A 27255-nucleotide genomic window follows, 5' to 3' on the forward strand; every position below is an offset into this window, starting at 1 on the left:
CCAGATCATTGTTGTTGCTCGTTAACCTTAAACACTTCTGACAACACTCGCTGGGCGGGTTAACATCGACGCCCACACGTACCACGGACAGGATGAGGGTGTACTGTGAAAACTAAACTTAGATCGCTTTAACTAAAGGAAACGATAACGCGACGGCTTAAGTACTGCACGCGCACTGTCCACTGTAGGAGAAGATCATCTTATCGTGATAAGGAAAGAATTTTGGGGGCGCAAGAAGCGAGAAAGAAACGCAAAACTATGAGAGAAAGTTACGAAAATAAACGTAAGTAAGAAAAATGTGTAAAAATCAATCCTCGGTATTGAGTTAAATTCGTTCCGAAAATAATACCATAAAGTGCCATGCTAGATTTATTGGTATAATGTTATCCATTGTTTATAACTCTTTCGGTTAGGGGCACAAAAGCTTTTAATTTAAGGACATCGTCCAATGGACCGTTTCGTTGCTGATATGAATAGGAAAATGTGCGCCACATTACGAGTGTTGTTAATCCACAACAACGCGAGTAATTCTATGAAAAAATATGTTTTTAAAATTGTTAGTTTTTTTATACGGTTAACATTTTCTTAAACAAATTTTCAATGTTGGTGGAAAATTCGGTGCAAGGGCAGAACTAATGCTCCTCAATTTTGAATAAAAATGAACTACATCTTCATGGTGGTTTGACCCCACATAAACATATATGATGAATTCATGTTCTATCATTACACAGCACCAATGTGGGTCCGTTTCTTACGGCTTTAGCTGCGAGGTGATGAACGACACCATGACCGCCTCGTGCACGGACAGCTTGGCATTCTCCTGAAACTCCCACCGTTGACACACCTGTAGCCAGGCCTTCTCCACGCTCATGGACATCGGTGTCTGGAACCACTTGGTGTAGTCGATGTCCAGGCCACCGCTGAGTAGCTGATCGAACGACCGGTGCCCGATGTGAAACATCAGATCGATCAGCGTCTGCTGCTCCTCGCGAATGCTCTGACCCGGCGACGGCTGCAGCGGGTTGTGCTCGATGTCGCTCACGCCGAGCTGTTGCAGGATCCAGTCGAAGTTCTTCCGGATGTACTGGTACAGCATCTTCATGCTCAGCTTGCCAACGCTCGTCACCAGCACGTCGCTTACCAGCATCTCGGCGATGTACTCCGCGTTCTCGACGTCAAACTCTTCCTCCGAGCGAACGCTGGGCGTTGTTTGGCGCAGAAACGCCTCCACGTCGTCCACCCGGGACGTGCTGGCGAAGCTGTTGAACCCGACCGCGTCATCGATCTCGTTCGCCAGCAGGCCCATCGAGCGCTGGCTTTCCCGTGCCTGACTGATCAGCGAGTTGATCTGTTCGGTGTGCTTGTTGTCCTCGTCGATGAAGCAAATCGCTTCGGCCAACGTCTGGCAGATGACCGATTTGGGTTTCATGTTGAGTGTCGAAACGACTGGCGGGGCTTTCGGTCGATCTTCGGAGGAGGCCTGAGTGGTTCCTCCTGCACCGGCCGCGGAAGAAACCGCCCCTCCAGCCGCACCCGCCGGTTGGTGATCTTTGGCTTCCGCTTCAGCCTCCGTTTCAGCCACTTCCAGCAACTTGGAGTAGAGAGCGATGTAGAGGAGTTGTATGAGCACCGAATCACCTAGTGGCCGGATCTCGGCTGGCAGAATCTCCGACAGGCAGTTGGTGACGGTATACAAACAATCCGGTATACAGTCCCACATCTCCGAGAAGCAGGATAGCGAGAGTGACATGGCCTGGTACATGCTGGCCGTGGTTTGTACGGCCGATACGAGCATATGCACGATCGGTCCAAGGATCGGGTAGATCAGATGAAGAATCGCCTCTAGCCACGGTGGACGCTTCTGGTTCCATACCTGGCGCCGATCCAAACACGACGCCCAGTCGTTCATCTTGCTCTTTTCCAGCGCCGAGATGAGAGTTTTATTGATGTCGGACGTTTTCCCCGCCATGATGACGATGTACGTCAGCCCCATGAGAACCTGATAGTTGGACTGTCCGATGGGATCTAGAAGAGAGTGGGTGTTTTGAATGTGTTATTGGATTGGGTTAACGATGGAAAAGATTTTTCATGGGACAACTGTCCACAACACATACCATTCTGCTCCAACGCCCACTGTACAATGTCGTTGCACTCCAACCCGCACAGGAAACCTTCACACTTCTTCGACAGACAATCGCGGCTGACGGACGGCTGTTTCGAGCTTGGGATAAAGTTGTCGCACGAAGGCAGATTCCGGATCAGATGGTGAAAGATCAGCGACGATAGGTGAGCCTCACGCATCAGCAGCACCTTCAGCAGCAGCCACCAGTTGGCCTGGGGAGCCGCCAGAAGCACCTTCAGCTCGAGCGACAGTGCCGTGCTGGTCGGCAGCTCGGAGCACCGGGCGGCCCAGTGCGCGTTCTGGTTCGCCGGGAATAGCTTCGGCATCACGAAAATGGTCCACGGTACGATCAACCCCTGGCGCTGGTTGAACATCGCTATCCCACCGTGGACGCCCTTTTTCGTGATCTTGTACAAGTTGCCGAGCGAAATGCCACGCAGCAGCAGGCAGCAGAACAGTTCCTGACACTTGGCGTGGATGTCGCGGATGATCTTGCTCTGATTCGGCAGGTTAAGTCCCACGAACGATTCTCCGTTGGCGCAGATGGCCGGCAGGAGTTCGCCGACGCACAGCAATACGTTGGAGATGTCGACCAGTAGCAGCATCGACCGGGCCCGGCTTGGGACGGTCTGCGTGTACCGTACGGTCAACACGGTGAGCGTCTCGTTGAGCATGCCGGCGAACACGCGCTGTGCCATCGTGGGCGGAACCGAGTTCCACAAGTCCTGCTTGGTGCCCTGCATGTACAGCCACCACATCTGGATGGTGTAGGAACCCCGTTCGGACTCGAAAAACGGGTGCGAGCTTTCCCAGTGCAGACAGTCCGCGTCCTGGATGATGTACAGCGTCAGCAGGCGGCAATGCAGATCGAGCAACCGTTCCGCTAGCGCCTCCGTCATCTCCGAGTACTGCTTGTAGCTCAGCTTCAACGAACCGCCCTTCTCATCGCCCTTGGGTGGGCACACGTTTTTCGTCACACAATTCAGCCACACACAGAGGGCGTTCTTCACCAGCGCCGCAGCACCGATCGTCGCCGTCAACACGGTCAGATCGGCATGATCCAGTGCCTCTTGCGAAAGCGTGTGGATGTGTTCTGCATGCAAAAAAATTCATGATGGTAGGACATCATACTAATCCTTCCGACCATTTTCTCAAATTTACCTAGCAAATTATCCACCGACTTGGAAACGAGTATGACAAACTTTTCCGGGTCGGAAGATTTCACGATACCGCCACATCCGGCTGCCTCCTCCCCTTCCTTGCCCTGCTGATCCTGCAGCGCGTCGGCCAAGTGCAGTAGGCCCGAGTTTTTCCGATACGCCGCATAATATTCGTCCTCTAACCTGTGTCGGGAACGATGAACGAATGGAGTCACTCCAGATTAGTTCCGGTTCTCTTCAATCACCCTACTTACCAAACAACGATTTTCACCGACGCGAACGAAGCCGATCGAGGGAAATCCAGCTTACCGCCAACCACTGCTGGGCAGATATTTTCTTGCAGCACTTTTTGATTGGCCTTTGTAAATAATAGATTACAAAAGCATTATTCTTTTCAAACTTATGCAACATCAATGGAGGTCCTCGTGCGAGTTATACCTCATAATATTGAAGATCCCTCTGGAGCAGGATGGGAATCCTGTCCATTAGATTTCCTTCTTCCATCACCTCCATGTTGACGGTCACTTAGGTCGGTAGTTCGACTGTTTTCTATAAGTTAAAAATCAATTTTTGGTAATTTTAACGAATTTGTACTACACTCTTTCAACCGACTCGCGCGAACACGTGCGAATGATGAAAATTTTCATCGATCAAACGGGACGAGTTGTTAAGGCGTGTGATATTGATTCTCCTTGGCGGTAGTCTTGGCCCATATTTTCCGCCAACCAACTGTTGAACGCGAGGGTGATTGGCAACCCAGTTTAAAAACAACAAACAGCTGATTGGTTGCATGTACCGTACTAGGGAAGCTCTAGCCAATGGAAAGTAAGGGCAAGCAAGTGGGACCCTCAGATCTGTTGAACAGAAGCTTAGTGACCCTTTTTTTATTACAGATAACAGTTTACATGATCTAGAAATGATATGATTGAACATTTAATCTTTTAAACCAAAATGAACGACTTGAAAGATTAGGAACAAATAAGAATTGTTTATATTTTTAAGATACCCAGCCAGCAAGTGAGGACGTAAACACAGCTTCAGCACTAAACTATTAAAATTTTAAATATTCCAATTTACAAACCAACCATTTGTTCCAAATAAGCACACAACATCGCACATCACTGTAAACACCTGCATACCAAACGTCCATATGATTGCCAAGTATATAAAACAAAGTTCATTTTCCTTGTTGAGTATATAACAACCGGGAAGATGGCCGTCTGGAGGCAGTCTGGTGAATATTTTGAAGAAGAATGAACGAACGCACTATGCGAATCGTATGCACATTACTTTTCCAAAAATTTAATATCACTGCAAGGATAATTTATATGTGTTGAGGAAAATGCCTTTCTGGGCAATCCCCTTTAAAGTGGTCCATCAAAAACTATTGAGCAAAGATGTTGTGAAACTTTCTCTATTCTAGGATTTTAAAGTTTGATCAAGTCAAAGTAGATATTTAAATATTAGAGCGATATTTTAATCCTGTTTGCAAATAACTAAAACCATATTTTATTTTCATTTATTATTGAGATATAAAAAAAAAAAGTTTTCTGCAACTATTTCAAGAGTTTGTAGCTGAAAAAATTACACTGCTTGTGATCCTACGAACTTCGCGATTCCAGTTTTCTCCCTGCTCTTTCCCAATGTGCTGCGGGTCTCCTCGAAGGTACGGCTGAACCGCGCGGGTTCAAGAAATGCCTACGTGACTACATAACAACATAGCAATGAGAACGCATAGGAACACGGCGCGTAGTTACCATGGAAGGAAGACGTCTCGCAAAGGAAAATCGCGTTTGTCGCTATTAATTCGCGACTATGCGAAAGATATCGACGATCAGGATGGAGCGATGGGTTTTGAATCATAAAAACGGGTACCGCAACACACTTTTGTCGTTGTTTACATGCGGTCAATATGTGTAACCATTTCGGTAAACTTTTGTGCACAACACTTGATTGGCAGGATGGTGGGATATTGATATTACTATCATATGCTAATTGATTTATTTTGGAAAGCGATGCATTTTTGCAATCATCAATATTGACGACCCATTATAGAGGTTGTTCCAAGTGCGTAAGCATCGATCTGTTGATAATACGATACACCACCGTTCAGCGTTTATCAGTAACATATCGATAATTATCCTTATCCTTTCCACTAGTGAATGTGTTTCTTTAGTTTTTCATTCCAGTTCCCATTTTAATCTATCGTTTAAGCCTCGTGCTAAGATCTTAAATAATTTTTGGGTATTTTAACAGTTTTCCATCTTTCTACAAAATACGCGTTTTGCGACGTAAACATTTGTACCAGACGGGGATGGTGTTGGAAGTTCCACCAATCTATATAGAGCGTATCTACGTGTGCGTATTTGTCGCAAGCGCTAGCATCAATACTCTCAACAAACAAATGTTTAGCGCATGTTGGGGTTCTTTCAGGTGCATTCATAAATACGAAACATGTAAACATTATTATCTTGTAATTAAGTAGATTTTGCTGTTTTTTTTTTCTTTTCTAGAAAAAAGACCAACCATTCGGTTACGTTCTTTTAAATTTGCGCGTGTACACCTTAAATTGTATATCTTAAAAGCTAAACAAGTAGATCTTTTACCCTGGCGATTCCAAAATTTTACATCGTTCTCCTACGCTTCTTTTGTTCTGTAAATTCGTGTTTTTTATGCTTTATTTCTTTCCCCATTCGCGGACTAGCGAACAAACTGTGTTTTTTATATAGAACTATTATTACTCCAACATGGTGTGATTTTCAGTCCATCAGTACGTTTTCAACGTCTCAGCTGTCGAAACTACTGACGACTAGGTGTTAATTGTAATTACAAAACAAAATGTGTGCACACTCTTACAGCCATATATCTTACTGTTCATCTCCACATAGCGAACTCTCCTCCGTCGAACTGTCGAACTCAGTTCCCGCAACAGCTGGGAAACTCGTAGGAAACTGGTAGGAAACTCTTGACAGCACTAGCAAACCCCCTCGTTCTGACGTTTAATAACTGACGGATTAAGAAGAAGCGAAGAAGACCGAAACAAATGCGTGTCCACTTAGCGAACTCGGGAAACTCGAAACTCCATACAAGTTTGACAGGAGTTTCACCAGAGTTTCCTATGAGTTCGCTATGTGGAGATGAACAGTTAAATGCTGGAATATCCCGGTATACCGACGTTCACTGTTTTACCCCAACTGTCGCTTCTTCCGCACCGATCCGGGATAACGCTTTGACTGTAGTAGTGAAAGGATGGGTTTATTTTGATTCGTATACGGTACTTCCGTGGAGTTTCATAAAAACAGATGTAATCCTCACGAACGCCACAGTCGTTTCGAAGCATTCGAACGCGCAGTACAACGTGTGTCTATTCTTCAGTGTGGTTTGACATTGCCCCCCAGCCAGACTTTCTTGACAAGACAGGAAAAGTGCCTACCGACAAGTGAAAATCAATGTGGTGAGGGAGTTCTAAAAGGAAAAATCTAAATTTCTCAAACCCTTTCGCGAAGAAACTTTGCAGGGTTCTAGACTCATCCAAGTAGGATACATAAAGGCGTAGAAATACTTCCACTTACGGTATTCATCTCCAGTGACGTCATTGAAGAAAAAAAAGGGTGGTGCATCTTGTGCTTGCCAGTGTGTGTACGTGTGACTGCCAGAGTGTGTACGGATCGCGTCCCGGTGAAATCAACTCCGCGAGAATTGAGAAAGAACAAATTAAAGCAACAACGACTACAAACAGCGGGCGGCAGATAAAAATTCAACCGGTTTTTGTTGCCGTTTCGGGTCGTCAGTGAAAAGTCTTGAAGGCGGAGAGAAATTCAATCCAATAAAAACATAAAACCACGAACGCTACGGGAAGAGTGATAACGAGAAGAGCTAATCCGGTCGAAACCACCGATCGGAAGAAGCGAAAGGCAGCGAAAACGGGCGACGGTGTGTTTGGCGTTTCACGTAACCTACAGTGACGGACGAAAATAGAGACACGCGTGTTCAACCTGGCCGACCAGCGAGAACTACCGGTGCGGTGGCTTTTAGTTTGGCTCTGTTGGTTTTCGCCTTTGTATTCTGATAAACGACGTGGCGAAGACGCCACACGGTAGTGCCGTTCCCAGCAGCCCACAAGAACTAGCGAGGTAGCGAGCGATCACCAAAGACGGCAACATGTTTGCGAAACTTTGCCAAATGGAAGCGACGTCCCGGTTGGCGCGTAGGGCGGTGGCACTGCCCATGGTCAACCTGCCGGCCCTGTGCAGCCGGTTCATCTCGAAAAGCAGCGAGGTGAACAATTCCGACTACATGACCATCCGGACGACGGACGACCAGCACCACCAGAAGGTCAGCCGCAGCTATGACAGCAAGCAACAGATAAGACTGAAGAAGGTGTCTCGGTAAGTGTTGGCGAGCGGCCGGGGAACGCAGGTGGTGTGGGGTATATTTTCCTTTTCTCTAGATAACCACCCCTTTACGTTTGCTTATGCTTTTTGTGTTACGTCGTGGCCACTGTGGGCTACGCGGAAGAAAGAAGCATCAGTGTAGCGGTCACGGAATAATGACCGTTGCTTTCACGGGTACCGACCAACGTTTTTTTTTCTTCCAATCGAACGATCCGCGGCGAACGTTTTGTTTCAACGGAAAGCGGATATGTGCGAAAAGTGAAATTACCTTTTCCCCCCCGTTTCCAATGGTAACATCTTTCCGTCATTGCCTGCTGTTTGCACCGAATATTCGCCGTTGAGCCCTAAAAATCACAACAACCGGTCTCAACCTGTTGTGGAATGCACTGTTGTATGATTGACCGAATGAATGAATTTAATCAAAGGCCAAAAATCGTGCCGCGCCTTCGTTCGACGGCAAACCGGAATTTATTCCTCTGCTCGCCTGGCCGTGGACACGCGCGAGCGTTAAAACGCGAAAGTCCAAAGTTCACCGCGCTGCCTGCCTACGTGAGGTGGTGTTTATCTTCGGTGGCAAGCAGAACCCCCCTCGGTATCAGACGACAAGCCCGATAGTATGCCTCATCATCTCCGACACGCGCTCCTCTTCTATCTTCCCTCTATGGGACCATCTCTCTGTGCGTTAAATGTGTCAAGCTCTGTACACACATACCCAGGAGGTTCGTTCGTTGGCTGCTGCACGATGCCACTGTCCCACGAAAAGAGCATCCACATCCAGACCGTGGCACCAGCAACAACCAACCGGCAGCAAAGCAGCACAAAGACAGTATGCACTTGCAGCATTAAAAATAGAACCGGTTCCAGTTGCATCCATGGTTTGTTGTGTATGCGTCACCCCCGAGGGTCGGTTGTTTTTGTAGGAAAGTCGTCAAGCACACAAGGCCTAAACTACGCGGCAACGCGTGAAGAAAAACGGAGATGAACATTCTCGCCCTAAAGCGCTGTCACGCCATCCACTGATTTCCACTCCAGTCGCGTTGTGGCCTATTTTTCCGACGCAAAACATTCGCCACACGATGATGCAAACTCTTCAGCACATCGTCGACCGCAAGGGGAAATGGAAAACCGTAAATTGAGCGTGTGCCATTTCATGGCTACGCGTGTTTGCGCTTCGAGAGAGGCTGGAGGCAAAGGGTTTGAGTTCATTCCAGTCAAAACAAAACCCCTGTCTGCGTCTTATTTGAACTACTGGCTGGGAATATTACATTCCTTTGCTGTTTGGAAAACCGATCAGGGAAATCGTAGTTTTCATCTCGTAAAGGTCATCCGGAACATTCCATTCCGTTTGTTTCTTTCTTGTGGATAAAAAATGCAAGAAATAACGAAGAAGAAATTATAAACCGTTCCTCCTGGGTCGTTCGACTGGTGATGCCAACAACACAGCCATATGTGCGTTCGGTTGTTTACTACCACCCCTTGGGTGTTGTAATGTGATCGACCCGTCAAACAAAGTAGTCCTTGGAAACGGAGAAAACGGTCCGTTAAAATCGAAGCTTGCTTTGGTCTCAGGTACCGTACGCACGTAGGACCGTAGCTTTGCTGCTACTGCTGATGATTATGATGATGCTGGGCCACGGACAAACGCGGACATAGGGCGTCACGTTCGTGCCATACGCTGACCAATACCCGCTTCGATCCGATCAAATACCGGCAGAGACCGCAAATCCACCCGGTGACGAGTTTTATTTAAATGCGATGGCGACACAAACCCGTCCGTGGTCATCGGCAAAAGGTGGTTTGTTACTTTCCAGTCCGCCGCGGTCCGATCCGATCGGTTCGAGAAACGCCAGAGAAGCAAACATAAAACATCACACATCGCGGCGTCGTGCCGTGTTAATATCGAGTGTCCATTCCGGCCCAGAACCGAGGTGATTAAATATTCAAGCCCCGTATTCTTGTTCCCGGGTGCCTTGTTCAGATGGCAACATCACTTCGCGAACGGCTGACATTAACACAGCCACTGCGAGGTTCGCCACGGGAATGGCAGCGACGAATTACGATTAAAAAATAAAAGTAAGCTAAAAATAAACATCCAACCGTTTCTTCTCTTCAACCCCTGGATCTGGAACCACTTGAATTTTGCGAGACGGCTTGTTTTCCGGCATGTTGGCTCCCTTATGTGCGAAGTACATAAGCCTATTTTCGGCATCTCAAAATGAACGCACTACGACCGACGTCTGGTTCACGAAAGTACGCAGTATCTGATCCCAACCGAGGCAGTCGTATGGTGGTGTTGTTATCTTTTCCTTTTCCGCGAGTCAAACGAGCCTTTTCAAAACATTGGTTTGGCGATTGTACACGTGTTGCGAGGAAGATTGGGTATCGACCTGTGTGAGGCGAGGAGGGGGTTTGTGTTCTTCCATCACATACCGGTTGGAGCATTTAAACTGCGCAGTTTCGTACACGCCAGCGTGGCGCGCGTCGAGACTTCCAAATGTAGCAAGAGGAAAACATCAAAACATGTGCAAAAAACCGGTGGCACACACCGGTTCAAATATCCACCAATGAGTTACATTATTTTATCACAAATATCCTGCATTTCTACTAACAATAAATGAGACATTTTTCTGCTTGGTAAAATAAACGAAATTCTAAATGGCGAAATTTAAGCTGATTGTTCAAGAGCTCTTACACTAAATTTTACCTTAGTAGTTGTATTAAAATTGAGCTTGGGAATTGCCATCTTGGATGAATATTCGTACCAAATTTCGTCCAACTCGGCCCGTGCTTGGCCTTACGGGTCAAAATTATCACCGATGGTGCTGAAAAGGAGTGTCCAAAGTGCCCCATTATTTAAGGCGCGGCTTTGTTGCGTTGTTTCAGACTCTGAAGCGCGCACGATGTTCACCGCCTACTACTACTTATACTTTTTTATAATGTTTTGTGATGATCGACTGCTGGATTGTAGAACGAGCATTAGATGACCGCGGTGGCGTCGTTTACTGCACCAGCACCGTAGCGAGAGAACCGGCCAAACAACACCGCCAAGGTCAAAATGCCGGGTGTGGTGTGAGAACGACCCATCCAACACAAAATGAACATTTCTCCATACAAAATGGGTCCCGGTTTTGTCAACGGTTCTCTCAACGATCGTCCAGTTAAACCGGGATAATTCATTCGGAGCAAAGCCGGCAAAAACAAAAAGAGGAGAGCCCTGATGGGCCCCCTTCTCTCTTCTGCCTTCTACAACACTCTCATGCCTCGAGCACACAGCGGGATTCGAACCCAACCTCTCCAACTCCGGTCTGTGTACGCTATCCACTAGACCGGCGCTCTTGCTTGAGAATGGCGCGCTAAATGTACAATATATATCTAGCTACATGCGTTTGCATGCATCGTTAGCGATCGCTAGCGTAGGCCTCAACCAAGAGCAGGCCATTTAAGGCTCTCGCGGGGTCTTCGCGTACACTCTCTGCACTGCCGTACGGTGGAGAGCGTGTAATTGTATGGAGCGAATTACGCTCTTTGAGGGCTTCGCACTTGTTTGTATCCACGCGTGCTCAGGCTTCATACAAGTTTTGCTCACTCTTCATATAAGTTACGCTCGCGGGCGGGTCGAAAATTGTCGGCCCTACAGCGCGAATGCGACGGAGCATAAGTCAGTCGCTGCGTCTCACTCCGATCCACGGGGATAGGCCTGAGTTCATTCAAAATTGGTAGTAGGGGAACAGGCTAGTGCATTTGTTTACGGACCTCAAAGACACACACACTGGCATTTTCTAACGCCCTGCTGCGGTGACTAGATGTGCGTTGCTGAAACTGGTGCTTTCCAGAAAGTAGGCATTGGAGGAATTATAAATGCGCCGTAGTGCGATGGCTGTTCGATTCGAAAACTAATCTATTCCCCTACGGCCGGTCCCCGCACCTGTGTAGGGAAATAAGGTCTTCCGCAAATGGGAAATATTACGTGGCGAGTGGATTATCATTTACCATCGACCGGTGGTTAGATGAATCAAACAGTTGACGGCAGCTAAACCGTCACCCCAGCCCCAATCGATCTCGGAAAGGGCGTCCAGTTTTATTTTTTATTGACAATCGTATGGAATGTCGTAATACGCCGTCACCGACCGCCGCGATAAGCGTAAGGAAGGAATCGCTCCGGCGTAATAATAATGTTGTTGTTTACGATAGTGGCCGTTCCCTGGTAAGCGCCTTTGGGGGGCTTCGCATAACAAGCCTCGTACGATAGGATAAGAATAGATGCTCTCCCCGTGGGCTTTGTAGGAATGGGAGAGATTGGCCGATTAGCTGCACTTACTTGAAAACGCAATAATATTTCCTTTTTCTCTTTACTATCAAGATGGTAGATATACTACGACCTTCTCTCTATTGTGCTGTTGTAGTGTGGCGTATGTTTTTTTTTCTCCTGTTGTCCTGGTTTCAACTATAATTGAGCCTAGATGGATCGTAATTTATGCTAGTCCGGAAAACCGTATCACCGATCGGGATGCGGACATCTCGCTTCTAAAAAGGTGTCAATAGATACTCGCCTTCAGACGCAAACAACTTTTCTTATGCATATGGGCTTTTCACGAACATTTCATATCAGCGGCAGTACGTGTGCTTATTTGAATTACAAGTAAAATATAATATGCAAACAGATCGCAGAGAAAAGGTGTGACAAAATAATGTTCGTTCGTAGAGCACAATAGTGTTCGTTGTTGGAGAGCTGCTTTTGTGAAGGAACGATCGCTGGACATCAACCCCTTGATATTTCCGTATTTTCGAAAGTGGTAGACGAACTTCAAAGTCCCTCTAATTTTTTGAATATTTGTTTGACAAAAACACTTACGTTTGTGGTCACCAGCTGTGGACAATATAGTTGAATTCCACATTATATGATGATGAACTCATCATCTGCATCATCTGCTTTAACAACAATCACGATGACGGTGGAAAAATATTTTTTTATATTTAAAAAAGGTTTTATAAAAACAGTTTACATTACATTTTTGGGTTCCAACTTCCAATTCCAATGAAGAGAAACCCCCAGTGTACCCCAATTGGCCCAAATCCATTAAGTGACCCATTTTCTCTACATGACGCGATCACCCGCCTTTTGCAAAGAAACCTTATCCTCTGTACTTTGAACGTTGCCTAATCAATCAAAAATTTGATCGCCCCCCGCGGAGATATTTAAAAGTAATCTTATCTCCAAAAGAGAGGTGGAAGAGCGGGACACTAAGCAATAGGCAACATGCCCATTTCGAGAAGGTATTACAACGGAAAAAAGGTGTCCCGCTTCATTAGCGTGAGTGCTTAAAATTGGCGAACAAACACATTAAAATTTACACACCAGTTGCTTATGAAATAATTGAATAAAAAAATACAACCTATTTGCTTGACCGGATCTTTCGGCGTGGTGTGTATTAATTAGCATGTTTTTACTGACTTTATGGGGACGAAAAAAAGGGAATGTATTACTATCCGCCAGTAGGAGCTTCAAGCCGGCACGAATATCTATTTCAGGAAAACCACCACCGACATGTTAATGGTTATAGCAATCAGTGAATCAGCTGATAACAGTTTCGCATAATTGTAGTAAACTCGAACGAAAACAAACCTTACGAACCGCGAGTGAATCTGCCAACCCGATTTACGTCACTCACTGATTAGCCTCAACGTTGCTTTTATTTTTTACCGTTAACCATTATTTAACCGATGTATTTTATTTCTTGTAAACATTTTCATTCCAGAACCCTCTCGACGCTCAACTCGTCGGTACCGGAAGCGGCGGCCCACACGGCCGTCCCGAAAAGCGAGAGCCGCGAGTTTATGGCCGTGTTCCCGGACCTGGTGCGCGACCTGACTGCGTACGCCAGCAAGTACGACAAGAACCTGGCCACCAAGTGGTTCGTCCGTGCGCTGCAGTACAACGTGCCGCAGGGCAAGAAGAACCGCGGGCTGGCGTGCGTCCTGGCCTACCGGATGCTGGCCAAGCCGGAGGACATTACGCCGGAGAACATCCGCAAGGCGCAGTACCTTGGCTGGTGTATCGAGATGGTAAGAGAAGAATGCCCATGCTCTCTCGTGGCCATGATTTTTGTTTCAATGTTTTTTGGCCTTCGGTTGATCGGGTTTAGACCATCGGTGGTTTCGGTGAATTATCTGTTTATTTGTTTGCGGGGTGGCTTTCAATGTCGTCCACTCGAAAATAAACATCATTAATGGAAGGTGCTTCAACAGCTTTGTCTGGGTCTACCGGAGGGCAACAACTACAGGTAGTAACTGACGAATTTTGTCCACATGGGCAGCTTGACAAGGGCCTGTGTTGCTTAGTAAGACAGTTAATCCAATGCCAATTTGTCATGATAGATGAATTTAACTAGAAGCCAAGCAAGTGAAGAATTTAAACCGCCTGTATTATGTTTTTTCCCTCTCACTTCTTATCGCTTACCCTCTTGAGTTGATGCTTTGTTTGCGAATTATATTTGTTATTCCGGTACTGATACCCTACAATCAACAGTTGTTGGAAATTGCCAATCCGCCGACGAGGCGTGGTAGGGCCTCCGAAGGTCGAGTTTGTGACCTTTAACACCAACCTAACAGCGGCAGTGGAGTGGTTCCACACGATGACCGCATGCCACCGTCTCGGCGGGTGTGTGACGCAAATGGGTTGCGATTTATCACGACTAGGGCACGATGCTGAAACATTGATTCGTGTGCACGCTGGGCGTGTGTGATAAGCGATTGATTTTCTTCTTTCTTTCATTTATGTTTCATCATCATCCCCGCTTCCTCTTGCCCCTTGCAGCTGCATTCGATGTACCTGATCGCCGATGATATTATGGACGGAAGCGTTACGCGTCGTGGCCAACCGTGCTGGCACAAGCTGGAAGACGTCAAGATGGTGGCAATCAACGACGGGATCATGATCGACTCGTCGATCTCGTACATCCTGCGGAAGCAGTTCCGCAACGATCCGTACTACACCCGGCTGCTGGAGGAGTTCAACGAGATGAAGTTCATCACGAGCCTGGGCCAAAGTATGGACCTGCTTTCGTCCCGGCTCGATGTCACGCAGTACACGATGGATGTGTACAAATCGATCGTCTTCCACAAGACTTCCTACTATACGTTCTACCTCCCGGTGGCGCTGGCCATGCACATGACGGGGTGAGTTGGGAAATTTCCTTTTTATTATTATTGCAAGTTAACATGCATATGTTTATTTTCGCATTTGATTTGTTCGAATTGGTTCTTTAATTTTTCTATTTACTATTATACCCCAACGCTCTTTTACGATCAGCAGAAACAAATTACTATCATAAAGTAATTTTGTAGTAATTATTTATTAATTATGAACTGGGCAAATCAATGCTATCTTATCATTTTAAGAGCCTTGAATACTTATTATGAGCTTGATTTAGATACCTTAATGCTCAAACGATAAACAGTAAGAAAAATATTAAATTTTAAGCAGCGTGTTGTTTATAGCACTCTTTTTCATTAACGAATGTTTACTTGACATATGGTAGATTTTATTTCGCTATTTGTTAACCTTGTATGCATTTATTTTTTTATGTTTAGTAAATTTGGAATAGTTAAATGGTGTTTTTAAAACCTTTTTTTTCATTCTACAAAATATCTTTTCATCGGAATTGCTTGAACGTTCAATTTTATGGCTCTTAGTTCAATAAATTGACAGCTAGAGGGCGCCGCGTTGTATAGCGCCGTGTTTTATGCACTATGTTATTCATATTCTTTTCGTTTCCCTTTACAGCTACACGGATCCGGAGATGTTCCGACAGGCGAAGACAATCCTACTCGAGATTGGTCAGTTCTTCCAGGCGCAGGATGACTTCCTGGACTGCTTCGGCGACCCAGCCGTCATTGGCAAGGTCGGCACGGACATCGCCGAGGGCAAGTGTAGCTGGTTGGCGGTGGTCGCGATGCAGCGTGCCACCGAAGAGCAGAAGGACATCATGCGGCAATGCTACGGCTCCAAGGGTAAGTGTTTGCCCATTCGAATTCGGGAAATGTGTCATAGAACGGTGTTTCTCATTTTGCCACCATTTTTTCCTAATGTTATCTTCCAGATCCGGAAAATGTGGCTCGCGTCAAGAAACTGTACGAACAGCTCGGACTGCCGACCACGTATGCCACGTACGAGGAGGAGTCGTACAACATGATCAAAACGCACATCCAGCAGATTTCGCGTGGTCTGCCGCACGAACTGTTCTTCAAGATCATGGAGAAGATCTATCGGCGTGAAGCTTAAGAAGGCGCGGCAGCGGACACATACGTACGGTTCACTTAACAGTAGTCGTTAGATTCGTCTTCTTCATTGGTTAGAAAGCAAGCGAGTAAACCAGAATAGTTTCCGTAGAATGTCGAGTGGTAGGAAAGCAGCGAGCGAATCAACATTCGAATCTTTGTAATCTTAAGGTTCTTTACTTCTTTTTTTTTTTTTTTTTTTGATAATGTCAACTGGAAGAATGCACGCGGAAGGTAGTGTGATTAAGAGTGAGAAAGGTGAAGGATTAGTAGTTTTGTGAAGGGTTTTAAGAAAATCTTTCTAGTGAGAGACACAAAAAGTGGAAGAAGCAACAGCTATTGACGGGATCGATCAGTTTATTTTTCACTCTAACTTTTTTTTTTATTACTTTCTAAAAGGAGGAACATACCGGTCTGGATTTGCCGGTAGCGATTGTGATCCAAGAAGAATGTTAGTCGAAGCGTTATCACTTTCCCACAATTTTCTTTCGATCGAGTTCTCTTTTCGTGTTACGTTAGAAATCCGACTGTGCGTGCGCACAACAACTCCGACACGGGAGCTCTGTGTGCGTTGTTGATAGATCTTGCAAGGGTAAGACGCATCGAGCAGTGGTGCAGGCGTTGCAGAAGCGAGAACTCTTGGCGTTACTTTGCAAGACCTCAAAGCATGGCTCGAGATTCGGCCTCCAACCGGCAAAAACGAAACGGTGGACGATTTCCAATATTCCCTCGCGGGAATAGAATGAAATCGTCTCCAAAAATGTATGCGCTTAGGGCGCAGGGCGGTAGGCACAGTGAAACCCGGTGAATTGAATTATCAAAACAGGAAAAATATTTGTATGAGACAAGTTTTGTACTACATACATTTACTAGGTACGAATGCATACCTCTCCAATCCGTACTAACAATCGGCAATAAGGGAGCGAGCAGCAGAAAACTCTCGTAATGAGAACGAGAGACTTTTATTTCGATTGCATGATTAATGTGTAAGGATGTTTGGGCAGAATTGTTCGGTAGAGGGAGCGAAAACACTCGTTAACTTATAATGAATTCAGCATTGGAAACGAGAAGAAGAGCAAAAGAGAGAGCCAGTCAGAGGAAAGTGAAGATGTTACTAATAAGCCTAGTATGTAAGTAGAGAGACGCGTGTTCGTTTTTTGTCGTACGTTATTGATCATTAATAAAAAAAACCCAGTAAAATAAAAATGTGTGCAGCATTTTTTGTATTGTGGTTTGATGACAACATTAATGTGAAACGATCAAAGATCGATATGTGGTCCATACAAACAAATACTAATAGTTTTTTATAGAAGAATTAAAAAATTGTTGAAAATTAATAACTTTTGTGGTTCGTCGAAATTGACGATCGTTTAAATTACATGATGTCATGCCGATGAAGCACAAAAACGTTAATCATTTGAAAATTAAATAAAATTAACCTGTTGCAATAACAACCTCGTGTTGCAAAGAACGTTGTTTCCTGCTACCGTAAAATCCGGAACAGCGTTTCAAAATCTGTCCCTCAATTATCAGGGTAGCATGTCCACAGCGAAAAACCACACCATCAAAGCTGTCAACGCCAGGTGAACCGTGGCTGCTTAAGACCTAAGGTCGATAGATGAAGAAGAAATATGGCTATATTGGCAAACGCAGTAAGGAAGTGGAATTTCTAACTGATATGTATTCGGGTTCATGTAATTCCTTGGGTTAACTTTTCATCTTGTTATTTTAACAAATTAATGAAAATAATTTTCTTTTTCTTCTACCATAATTTTACACCGCGAACTGAATTGTACACAACCATTGCACACAAGAAAGGAGCCAACCGCATTTTCATACAAGTTTCGAAAAAACGGACCAGCATTTTCTTTCGAAAAGGTTCGGTTGATCAGTTTTTCTCTATTTTTCCACAACAAGAGAAGATAATTTTCCTCTGGCAATGAGACGCTTACGGTTTTATTAATTAAATCTTTATTGGGTAAAATAAACGACAAAATTAGACGTGATAGTTCTTGTAGGGGAGGTTATTACAGGGAATTTATACCGACAGTGATTCCGGTTTCTCTAGCGTTTCCTTTTCTATGCGGAAAAGTCCCCGGACTACTCGTACCTGCTCGTATGAAACGGAGCTGGAATTACTGCGTTTTGCTTTCGATTACTATATGTCACACTTGCTCGTTTTCATTTTCGCTAGCTATTTGAAGTTGAATGCTTGTGCTTTGGAATTGTTGGTCATTTTGATTGCCAATCTTGCGGTTCAATTGTAAACTTTATCTGATTTCATTTCGCGTTTTACTGTGGAGTTGTGCAGTGAGTATAGTAGCATCGGGACGAAGATTCCGTTTGAAAATGCTTTATTTTACGTGCTACTCCCATCGGCTCATTCCGTAGGGAACGGACATTGAAAATGGTGGAGAATTGCCTGCCCAGAAATTGTTGGTTTTGTGTTTGTGAAGCTGACTCACACGGAGTTTATAATGTATCGAATAACTTGATAGCACATCACGAACATTTTATTTTATTTTATTTTCACCGCCGAGTGTCCTTACGAGGGGATTCTTGTTTCTTTTGTATTGATTCATCAATGGAGGAGTGAGAAAAAACGGAACGGTCTGCACACGTTTTCATAAGCTACATTTTTGGTTGCTGTTGTTGTAAACTATCCACATTCATCGAGTTTTTCAAAACGTATGATTCTTTGTTTCTTGTTTTTTTGTTTTTTTTTTACTTTAACCACCTTGCTTACGACCAATGGTAAAAGGTAAGAGTTTATTCAATTTATTTACTTTCTTATTCTTTCTTATACCATTTTATTCTATTCAGTGGATTTAAATAATTTTACGGCTCTTCTGCACGCCCGCTGCGGTTCGGAGATAAGTTCGCTAGTTTTTTTGTTCTGTTCTGTTGTTTTGTTCTCTTTCTTTGCTGTTTACACTATAGAGAGAGAAAGAGCGAGAGCATCTGTAGAAAAGCAATGATATTTTTGGAATAATGTCGTACATTTTGTTTTCTGTTTGCAATACGTTCTGTTCTATGTATATATACTTTTTCTTTCACTTTCTCTCTTTCTTTTACATGTTTTTTTCTGTTTTGTTTATTTTCCTTCCACTACATTCCACTTTTTTCCGGGGCCTGCCATCATTTACTTGTTTGCTCTCCCGTTACTATCTTTTTCTTCCCAGTGTAATATAAATTCAACAACGTTTATCGTTTCACATTCACAGTTTAGCCGTTATATTTTGGTTTTCTCTCATTGTGGTTTCCGTTCTGCTTTTCACAAGCCCAGAAAAAAAGGTGCTTCAAACAAAAAAGACGTCCTTGGGACTACGTACGTTGTTTGTGTGTGTTTTACCGTCTGTTTTTCATATCCAGTAGTTAGAACTTTGCTTTGCAAGTTCCTGTTCACATCCAACGTTCTGCCTCCTGTGTGGTTTTACTGATGGATAACTTTTCAAGCGTGATTATAATTGTTTGCTTACGGCCGGTCGGATTTATGCATTTAAATGTACGGATGTCTCGTTGACGAAGCGGAGACCGGCGTGCGCACACGGAGAACGAAACACACAAATCAACATACACACTTCTGCGGGCCAAAAATTGTGTACATGTATGTATATATTTATTTAAGTGTATACACACGGCACGTTTCACTACTCATTTTATTCAATATACACATTGTTAAATTTTAATGATAGGTGTAGTGTATCGGCTAAAAGATCTTACGCTTTGTTCGCGCATTTTTTTCCTCCTTCCTATCTTCTTCCGTTTCAGGAGAACAAAACTCTTTCTTTCCTCCCAATTTACCACTCTGTTTGATGTTCATAACTCATGCTTAGCATTGTTGTTTTTCCCGTAGATTAGTTATGCTACCTTCAATTTGGGCTTCTTTTCTCTAAGAATGCACATCAAACAGAAAGGAAGCCACACCGGCGGGGGCTTACCGATAGGTACAACAAACATGCACACGGGTGTCCTTAAGGGAGTACACCGTTTTACCTTTGAAGCCACATTAAAGTGGGTCCGAAACGCACAAAAAATGTCACTATAGTTGTAAATTCCAAACGAAATAAAACTAGTTGAAACTATGAACAGTGCATAATGAGTAACGTTAAAATTTCAACGTTCGAGCATAGGAAAATTCCGGTTCATAATAAAATTATAAAAAGAAAGCCTCAGTTGGTTTGGGTTTTGTTTGTCTGTTGTCCGTTAATTTATTTGATACATTTTTATTTGTTTCAACAGAAGATAACACCAAAAGTACTCTACACCAACTAGGGTTTACATCTCTCTCTTGGATTATGGATTTCTAATGAGTAGCAAACGGTTCCATGCTGCCAACTTTTCACGACGCGAGCCACCGTACCTCGTGTTTCTTTTGGGGCCACAAAAAAAAAAAAAGGAGGAGTGAAGGAGCAGCGACCGCAGGCCATTCCCTGCAAGCGTATGATTTTTCCCTTTATTAGGGTCTTTGCGATACGCTTCGTTTTCTGGTGCTTGGACCGCAATGATCGATTTGGACGGTATTTCGAGCGTATGGCAAGATATCAACTAGAAAATTCTTTAGCAATCATGGTTAGTTGTGCGTGTTTTAAAAGCGAGCAAAAAAGAGGTCCGCCGGAAGGCTGTAGGTTTCATTTGGTTAACCAATCAAAGGAAAAATGTGCAAAAGTGTGTGCATGGTTCAGATTCAACGTAGAGGAAAATGGTGGGTTAGTGGGAACTCTCAGTACGAGAGGGTAGTCCCACTTCAAACAGCGTAATAATCCGTCCATGTGGTTACCCTCGGCACGGTCAATGCATGGAACGGGATTTCCGGGAATGGTCCAAAGATCGGGAAGAATTTTATTTGGACATTGATTTTATCATCGACACGGTGAGAGGTTTTTCTTCTCCTCTTAATGGCCAGCTCTCGTTGCAAATGTGGTCTGGTACGCACAGCACCGAAGTGCATTCTAACCGCATCACGGTACGCAAACAGACACGTCATCAAATAAAGTACTCTTTGCCGACACGCACCGTTGGACGATCTTTCCATCGATGTCCTCCTACGCGAGGCTGGATTAAACTTCTTTCACCTGCGTCGTGCATTTTCTACACCACCAAAACCTACCACACACACACACACACGCACGCACACTCAGACACACGCATGCACACAACAAATGTTCACATAAACATGGTTAATGTAGACGCTATTATTATCCTTTCAAATACCCCCACGTGTATCATGTACACGTGTTCGGTTTCGTTTTCAGTTGAGACAACATTCACTTAAAATAAGCTTACGCAAGTACGATATGTCCGAGAGTGGGAATTCCGAATATCTGACCGAGAAGTGGACATTTCGAATGGTGTGTCCTTTTGAAGACACGCTGCAGCTAACTCCAGCACAACGTTCATGGGGAGTAATGTTACACGTACATGATGTTCGGCACAACAACTCACTTCATGTGATCTGGGGGGTTAAGGTATCCCTTGGTATCTCCTTTATTTCTCGAGATTTTCATCGCTTAGTGTGCTCAGGGTGCGATATACATACACATATATATATATTCCGTTCTGATGCTGATGCTTGGTTCAATTTTCCCCCTTTCCGGTACATTCTTTTTCGGAGCCTTTTCAACAAACCTACCAAGTTTCTGAAACAGAAAACAAAAGAAACTAAAAGAAAAATAAATGGAAAAATGTTTTTAAAAAAATCAAATTTTTGTAATGGCAATAAAGATTTTTTATTAAAAAAAAATGTATTAAACGCTAGGGTGTGAGAAAGTGTTGTACAGAGCTGTGGAAAAAGTGTTGATGTAAATAAAATTAAGCATGCCCATTATGCCTTTCCATATCCTTTGCCCATGGCCTAGGCAAATCAATTCCTCCTGTATTCAGCTGCTTTCTGTTCTTCCTATTACGAGAAAAAACGGTACGGACTTGTGCGCGTAATTAAAAAGTACAATAAACTACCGGTTCACACGTCGTCACCGCCAGCCCTTTGATCAGGACGCTATGGACGACAGTTTTGAAGCAGTCAAACAAGTGAATGAAAGGAGTGCACTTGAAAAGAAAAACGTGTATACGCACTCACACCACATCACCCATGCACACATACACACGCAGTCTGTCAGCAAACGAGTGTGACCGTAGGGATGGTAGGCAGCTTCCGGAAAGCATCAAAGCATACCAGAAATGCCACTGCTACTACGCTCGGAACCTGGACGCGGCGTTAATAGACAACGGAAACTCACATGGCACCGCCGATGCCATCGGATGGATGATATGATTGGTGGACGACAGAGCCCACACCCAAACGTACGTGGAGAGCTGGACGGGGTAATGTTTGGCCAGCAGCAATGATATCGGTCGGATTTCGTCGCAGCGCTTTCACCGTTCGTTCCGCTGGTATGCTTCCGGCGCCGAGTGGCATCAGGCACAGGACGGCAGACGGTTATGACCGCAGAGTGTTGGGGGCCAACTCATGCACCTCCCCATACGAAGCTGCTGTATGTGTGTCGGAAGGGATTGTGTTCGACGCGTCTTCCGCAAGTGCGATAGTGTTGCTACCCGAAACGCAAGGTGGTTGCTTTTCAACGCCATCCCTGGACAAACGGAGAGGTCTGTCAAACCCCGGGGGAGGGGTCGTGGCACCTCGTTTGTGGTGGCGACCCGCTAATAACTATGCCGCGGTGTGCCGTGTGCTACGCGGGATCGGGAATGGTGACACTAGAATTGAAAGAAAGAAAAAAGAAGATATAGAATGTGAATTTACAATGATAACAGGGGTTTGTCGAAAAAACAAAAATGGTCGAAAGGGTGTTGGAATTTACGAATGGGGTTTTCCTTTTCTAAGAAACAGGTTTACATGGTTCACATATTTTGACGAAGGAAGTCTAAGTTCATAATTCCTGAACCTGTGCCATAAGTGTTTAAAAAAAAATCTTTTAACATCGAATTGACCTGATTTTGCAACATGTCCAAGGGTATCCTGTGCCATTCTTTTGTCCAATGGTCGCTTAGAGCCTTACTTAGGTGGATCGCGACGTTATCTTGTTGCAATTAATACTTTAGAAAGGATTAAAAAGGTGTATACAGCTTCTATCTAATTTTGGTTTCCAGGAAACTATCATTAAATTTATGATTTAAATATGGCCTCATCTGAATGAGTGAAACATTATAAATCTTCCATTATGGTTAAAGTTTTAGCAACGAAGTTCAAATCACACTTGAAACATGTAATTTTAATTAGAATTTAATATGAAATAGAATAAAAGCCAAATTTCCATCAACCCGATCAATTTCAATCAGAACATATAAACATTTTAATCACTTATCTGACGCTTGGATGCCTCGTGCGTGGGATCAAATCGATGTATATTTTTGTGGACAAAATGCTTGATGTAACATGATAATAATTACGTGCCCCACTGATTGTTTCTTTAACTTACCTCTTGTTTCGTGGGTCCAAGTCTGCATTTTATCGAGTGTGTAAGTGAATGGATCGGAGTTTCTGCCTTTACCGGGTATCACCGGGCACACCGAGCTCTGGCCACCGGATCCGGACGCGCCTTCGCCTTCTTCAGTGTGCCTGCCTTCTGCGTATGCTAAATGTTGCATAACTTTCGCCGTTTTGTTGTTGATGGTAGGGGATATGCTGTAGCAGGGTTCTTTTGCACTGGTACTAGCAGTTTGTGTAGTAGTAGTAGTAGTGGTAGGTAGGTAGGTAGGTAGGTAGGTAGTAGTGATAGCAGTAGTACTAATGATACTAGTTAGTCGTCTTATCATAAACGTTTGTTTTCTTCCGTTTCTCCCTGTGCCCTCCCTCCCTTAGCACAGACGGATTCTGTGTTCCATTACAATGATTCTGTTTCTCTGCTACTGCTCCGCTACGTGGTGCTTTCAGTATCCTCGTGCATGCTTCTGTTTGTTTTTTTTTATCAATTTTTTACATCTCACACACTATTACACACGTTTTACGCTTATTTCTACCTCCCTTCGGCTTCTCTGTTTTTTGTTATTTTTAAACCTTTTGCTACTCATTCCCTTTTTATAGTTTATAGCTTCCCCTTTTCGTTCTCCGCTACCCTCCTGTATTTTACTGTATAGCTACGATTTTTTCTTTCCTTCATTCTCTGGATTTTTCTTTATTTCATAATATAGAATCCTTCTTATTAAGCTGGTTTCTAGTTTTAATGGATCCTCGACGGTTTCCTACCACCTCCTTCTACATATCCATCGCAACAGTGTGTTTTCTTACCATAGCGGTAGTTCCCTTGCACCGTGGATGGCTTGTGGAGCGCAACAAAAAACCCTAAAGGAGAGCGATGGAAATGGCATTGGGAAGTGTGCTTGCTGCTTCCTCCCGAAGATGCTCATTTGCATACACCACACAAACACACACAGACATACAATCCATTGACCGAGTATGTGTTTGCATTGTAAGTACATTGCGGTGTCCTGTGGCTACACAAAAAAGGGCTTCGGCTTACAAGGTCCCACAGGATGCGGACCAAGTGACCAAAGTGTGTAAAATCCATCCCCATGCCTAACACTGGGAGATGCTTCGCTCACTGGGGAACGTTTCAAGCGCTTCAGTTACACACACACACACTGCTTTCTGAAGAGCTGCTGGCTAGGTGAGGTGGCTTTTATTCTCCCGTTCCATAAAAATGCAATAATGCACCCTATTCACTGAGGGTTGGGGAAGCAAATTATCAGATTGTTTTTAAGTATTCCTCCTAGAAAGCCGAATGCAGCTTTCCCACGCAATACTGATGCTCTTCGGTGCTTACTTGCCCTGCGTGTTGGATGGTACGAGAGTATAGGGGGGGTTCTGTTGTTCTGCAATATATATATATATACTTTAATTTATATATAGAGGGGGGTGTTTTTAGCCTGTATATAGTGGATCATTTCTTGTTGTTTGCTAAATGAGTGGATGCGTTTGTTCCTGCTACTGTTGCTGCTGCTGCTGCTTGCCAATTTTTCTTTTCCGTTTTGTAATGCTGATAATGCAGGGGTTTGCTTGGAGTGTGGCTGTTTTTGTTTATAAATCTGTCATACTTTCTTTTAAAATAAAATGATATATTCATTTAGCTGCAATGAGAAAACAAGAAAAAAAATGCATGATTAGCTCAGTGTCAGGTGAGAGTTAAGAGGAGGAGAAAAGGGGGACGTTGGACGTAGTTGGGCAATATTTTATCATCCGCTGGGGCATGATAGGATAAGGCTATTCGAAAATCCTATCGATTAGACCATCATATGCAGCTAATGTTTAATTAAACGAGGATGATTTAGTGCATAATGATGCTATTATTATTGGCCCACCCATTAGCTTTGTTTACTCCGAAGCGCATCACCTCTCGATTACTTTATCTTCCCTCCTCTCCCTCCCTGTTGCCCCCACCTTACATTTCTATTGTCCACCACAGTCCATGTCCTAAAACGCTGCACAATATTTACACATATGGTTGCCATTTTCGCGTGCAATAAAGCGTTTACTTTAAGCTGTTTCGCATAAAAGCTAATTGCGGGGTGGTCAAGTGGTCGAGGGCCCGGGAGTGCGTATGTTTGTATGCTTCGGGGCAGAGTTTGATCATCCCGCATTGATTGGGAAAACCGTGCGGCGGTAAATATTTAACATCAATTAAATGATGAATTTAATCAAACGAAAGTTTCACAAAATAACATCCAATTTTGTGCATTTTTTGTCGCTTTCAAATGGCCCATTGTTTCGAGGGTGGTCGTAATAAATCATTCATTGTGCCGGGTTACAACGGCCCATCGATGGGTCATCTAATCCTGGGCGGGGGGTCAAACAAACCGGCGAACATATAGTGACATATGCGCACCCACCACCCCAAAAAGGCTTCCAAAGTTTAGTTTGATTAAATAATAATTCATCATCGGATGGAGCTGGGATTGGTGGAGCGTATGCAAACAAAAAGCTGGTGAAAATTCCTCGTATTCATAAGACAGGCACCGTTGACCATTCTGTCGAATTCCACTCGAGCGGGATTTGCGAGAGCACCATCATGCAGTTTCCATTGGAAAATACCAAGAAAATCTATAATTAGATTGGATGAGGTTGTCCCGGGAAAAGGCAAATTCTTCCACCAATGACATACACACAGATCCATTTACAGATGGACGTTTCTCCTTCGAAACAGTTTCGAAAGCACATTTCCATGTATGTTTTGAGGAAAAATGAAAACTTTGAAAATACTCGCCGCTACTACTTTGAGTTCGCCTTAGCAACTATTCCATTAAGCCAATCCCCGTCACCGACAGTTTCCATCAGAGACAGCACGAGTTTCCTTTCACACGAGTTTCCTGGTTCAACAAGCTGGCGTTTGATGGATTTTCTAATCCAATAGTTCCACCCGCACACCACCGACCGACACCCGACAGCATCCCGGTACAGCAGGACAGCAGCTTTGCCCGCGGAACGCGAAGAACGCTTTCTTCCGATTTCCTGAGCATGTAATTGACAGGCCGGGAAAGAAAGCGCGAACCACAGCGAGGAGAAGGCGCCGGTGGTGAAGGAACGGAACATGGGGGGCTCATTTCAACCAGCGCACCGTCACCCAACCGTGCGCATTCGTACACACTTGGAAAACTTTGATAAATAAGTTTTCCAGCCCGCAACCCCGAGCAGCTTCCGGCGGGCTCTAACATCGCGCACCGCGGTAGGGATGTTGGCCGGCTAACCGACATTGAGAAGTTAGTGAAAGAAGAAAGCACCGTCAGAAATTATTCAACTGTTGTCAAAGTGATACCGAAAGGAGTTTTATTTCATGAATTATTAATTCGTTCATTAATCACCGGGAACTGTTTCTGGTTTTCGCAGCTGGGTTGGTTTTGCAGTTGTGATGGGATTTTTTTACTTCTTCTTCGTGTTCTTTTAATTTTTTTCTCTCTTCAGTCTCCGTCGCGTTTCTTTAAGTTTAACTTCGTTTTCCGGTCGTTTGTAACATGGCTTCCGGTTGCCCGTCAGATTAAAAGTAGCAAACGATTTCTAGGACTGGTGCGTGAGTGGGTGAACCATTAGTCAGTTGCCCGGAGTTGTCCGGGCTTACGATCGGGGTTTGAGAAGGAAATATTCCCCCAGAAACCTTCGTACATGAGTACAACAGTTTAAACGGTTTGAAAATACTTAAAACGAACCATCGAAACCCAAAAATCATTGACATTTAAAAATGTTTGGAAAAGATACAAAGAATGTACTAAATTATCGCGTGTTAAACGTAAAGGGTGCGTGACGAATTTTTGCAGAAAATTTAAGAAAATTATATCTCATGTTTGCCCATCAATT

The 27255-nt window shown here is 44.3% G+C and overlaps 3 protein-coding genes across 4 annotated transcripts in view; 1 reads left to right on the forward strand and 2 right to left on the reverse strand.

The window, feature by feature from the left end:
• Positions 1-751: 751 nt before the first annotated feature.
• Positions 752-3795, reverse strand: LOC131265828 (uncharacterized). The gene is made up of 6 exons (XM_058268159.1): positions 3721-3795; positions 3537-3640; positions 3284-3465; positions 2115-3215; positions 1517-2025; positions 752-1480 (listed from the first exon to the last, which is right to left on the reverse strand). Exons 1-6 carry the CDS (start codon positions 3793-3795, stop codon positions 752-754), a joined length of 2700 nt encoding a protein of 899 aa, XP_058124142.1.
• A 2914-nt stretch (positions 3796-6709) lies between these two features.
• Positions 6710-17153, forward strand: LOC131267548 (farnesyl pyrophosphate synthase). The gene is made up of 5 exons (XM_058270454.1): positions 6710-7670; positions 13433-13739; positions 14491-14852; positions 15460-15686; positions 15776-17153. Exons 1-5 carry the CDS (start codon positions 7444-7446, stop codon positions 15955-15957), a joined length of 1305 nt encoding a protein of 434 aa, XP_058126437.1. The 5' UTR covers positions 6710-7443; the 3' UTR covers positions 15958-17153.
• A 1436-nt stretch (positions 17154-18589) lies between these two features.
• Positions 18590-27255, reverse strand: part of LOC131266301 (calsyntenin-1) — a 97643-nt gene continuing 88977 nt past the window's right edge. For both annotated transcript variants that reach the window (XM_058268758.1, XM_058268757.1), the window contains exons 8-9: positions 23390-25037; positions 18590-22667 (exon numbers count right to left, since the gene is read on the reverse strand). In XM_058268758.1, the coding sequence (XP_058124741.1) occupies positions 25034-25037 (4 nt within the window). In that variant the 3' untranslated portion in view covers positions 18590-22667; positions 23390-25033. The remainder of the gene's footprint in view (positions 22668-23389; positions 25038-27255) is intronic.

Source organism: Anopheles coustani, chromosome 2, assembly GCF_943734705.1.
Source record: "Anopheles coustani chromosome 2, idAnoCousDA_361_x.2, whole genome shotgun sequence".
Taxonomy (NCBI): domain Eukaryota; kingdom Metazoa; phylum Arthropoda; class Insecta; order Diptera; family Culicidae; genus Anopheles; species Anopheles coustani.

Excerpts from the sequence above, each read along its gene's own strand:
- LOC131267548 (XM_058270454.1), top strand. The coding sequence starts at position 7,444 with ATGTTTGCGAAACTTTGCCAAATGGAAGCGACGTCCCGGTTGGCGCGT. Across the intron at positions 14,853-15,459 it reads CTGGCCATGCACATGACGGG|CTACACGGATCCGGAGATGT; the intron begins GTGAGTTGGGAA and ends TTCCCTTTACAG. Across the intron at positions 15,687-15,775 it reads GCAATGCTACGGCTCCAAGG|ATCCGGAAAATGTGGCTCGC; the intron begins GTAAGTGTTTGC and ends GTTATCTTCCAG.
- LOC131265828 (XM_058268159.1), bottom strand. The coding sequence starts at position 3,795 with ATGGAGGTGATGGAAGAAGGAAATCTAATGGACAGGATTCCCATCCTG. Across the intron at positions 3,466-3,536 it reads TCGGTGAAAATCGTTGTTTG|GTTAGAGGACGAATATTATG; the intron begins GTAAGTAGGGTG and ends TTCCCGACACAG. Across the intron at positions 3,216-3,283 it reads GTCGGTGGATAATTTGCTAG|AACACATCCACACGCTTTCG; the intron begins GTAAATTTGAGA and ends TTTTGCATGCAG.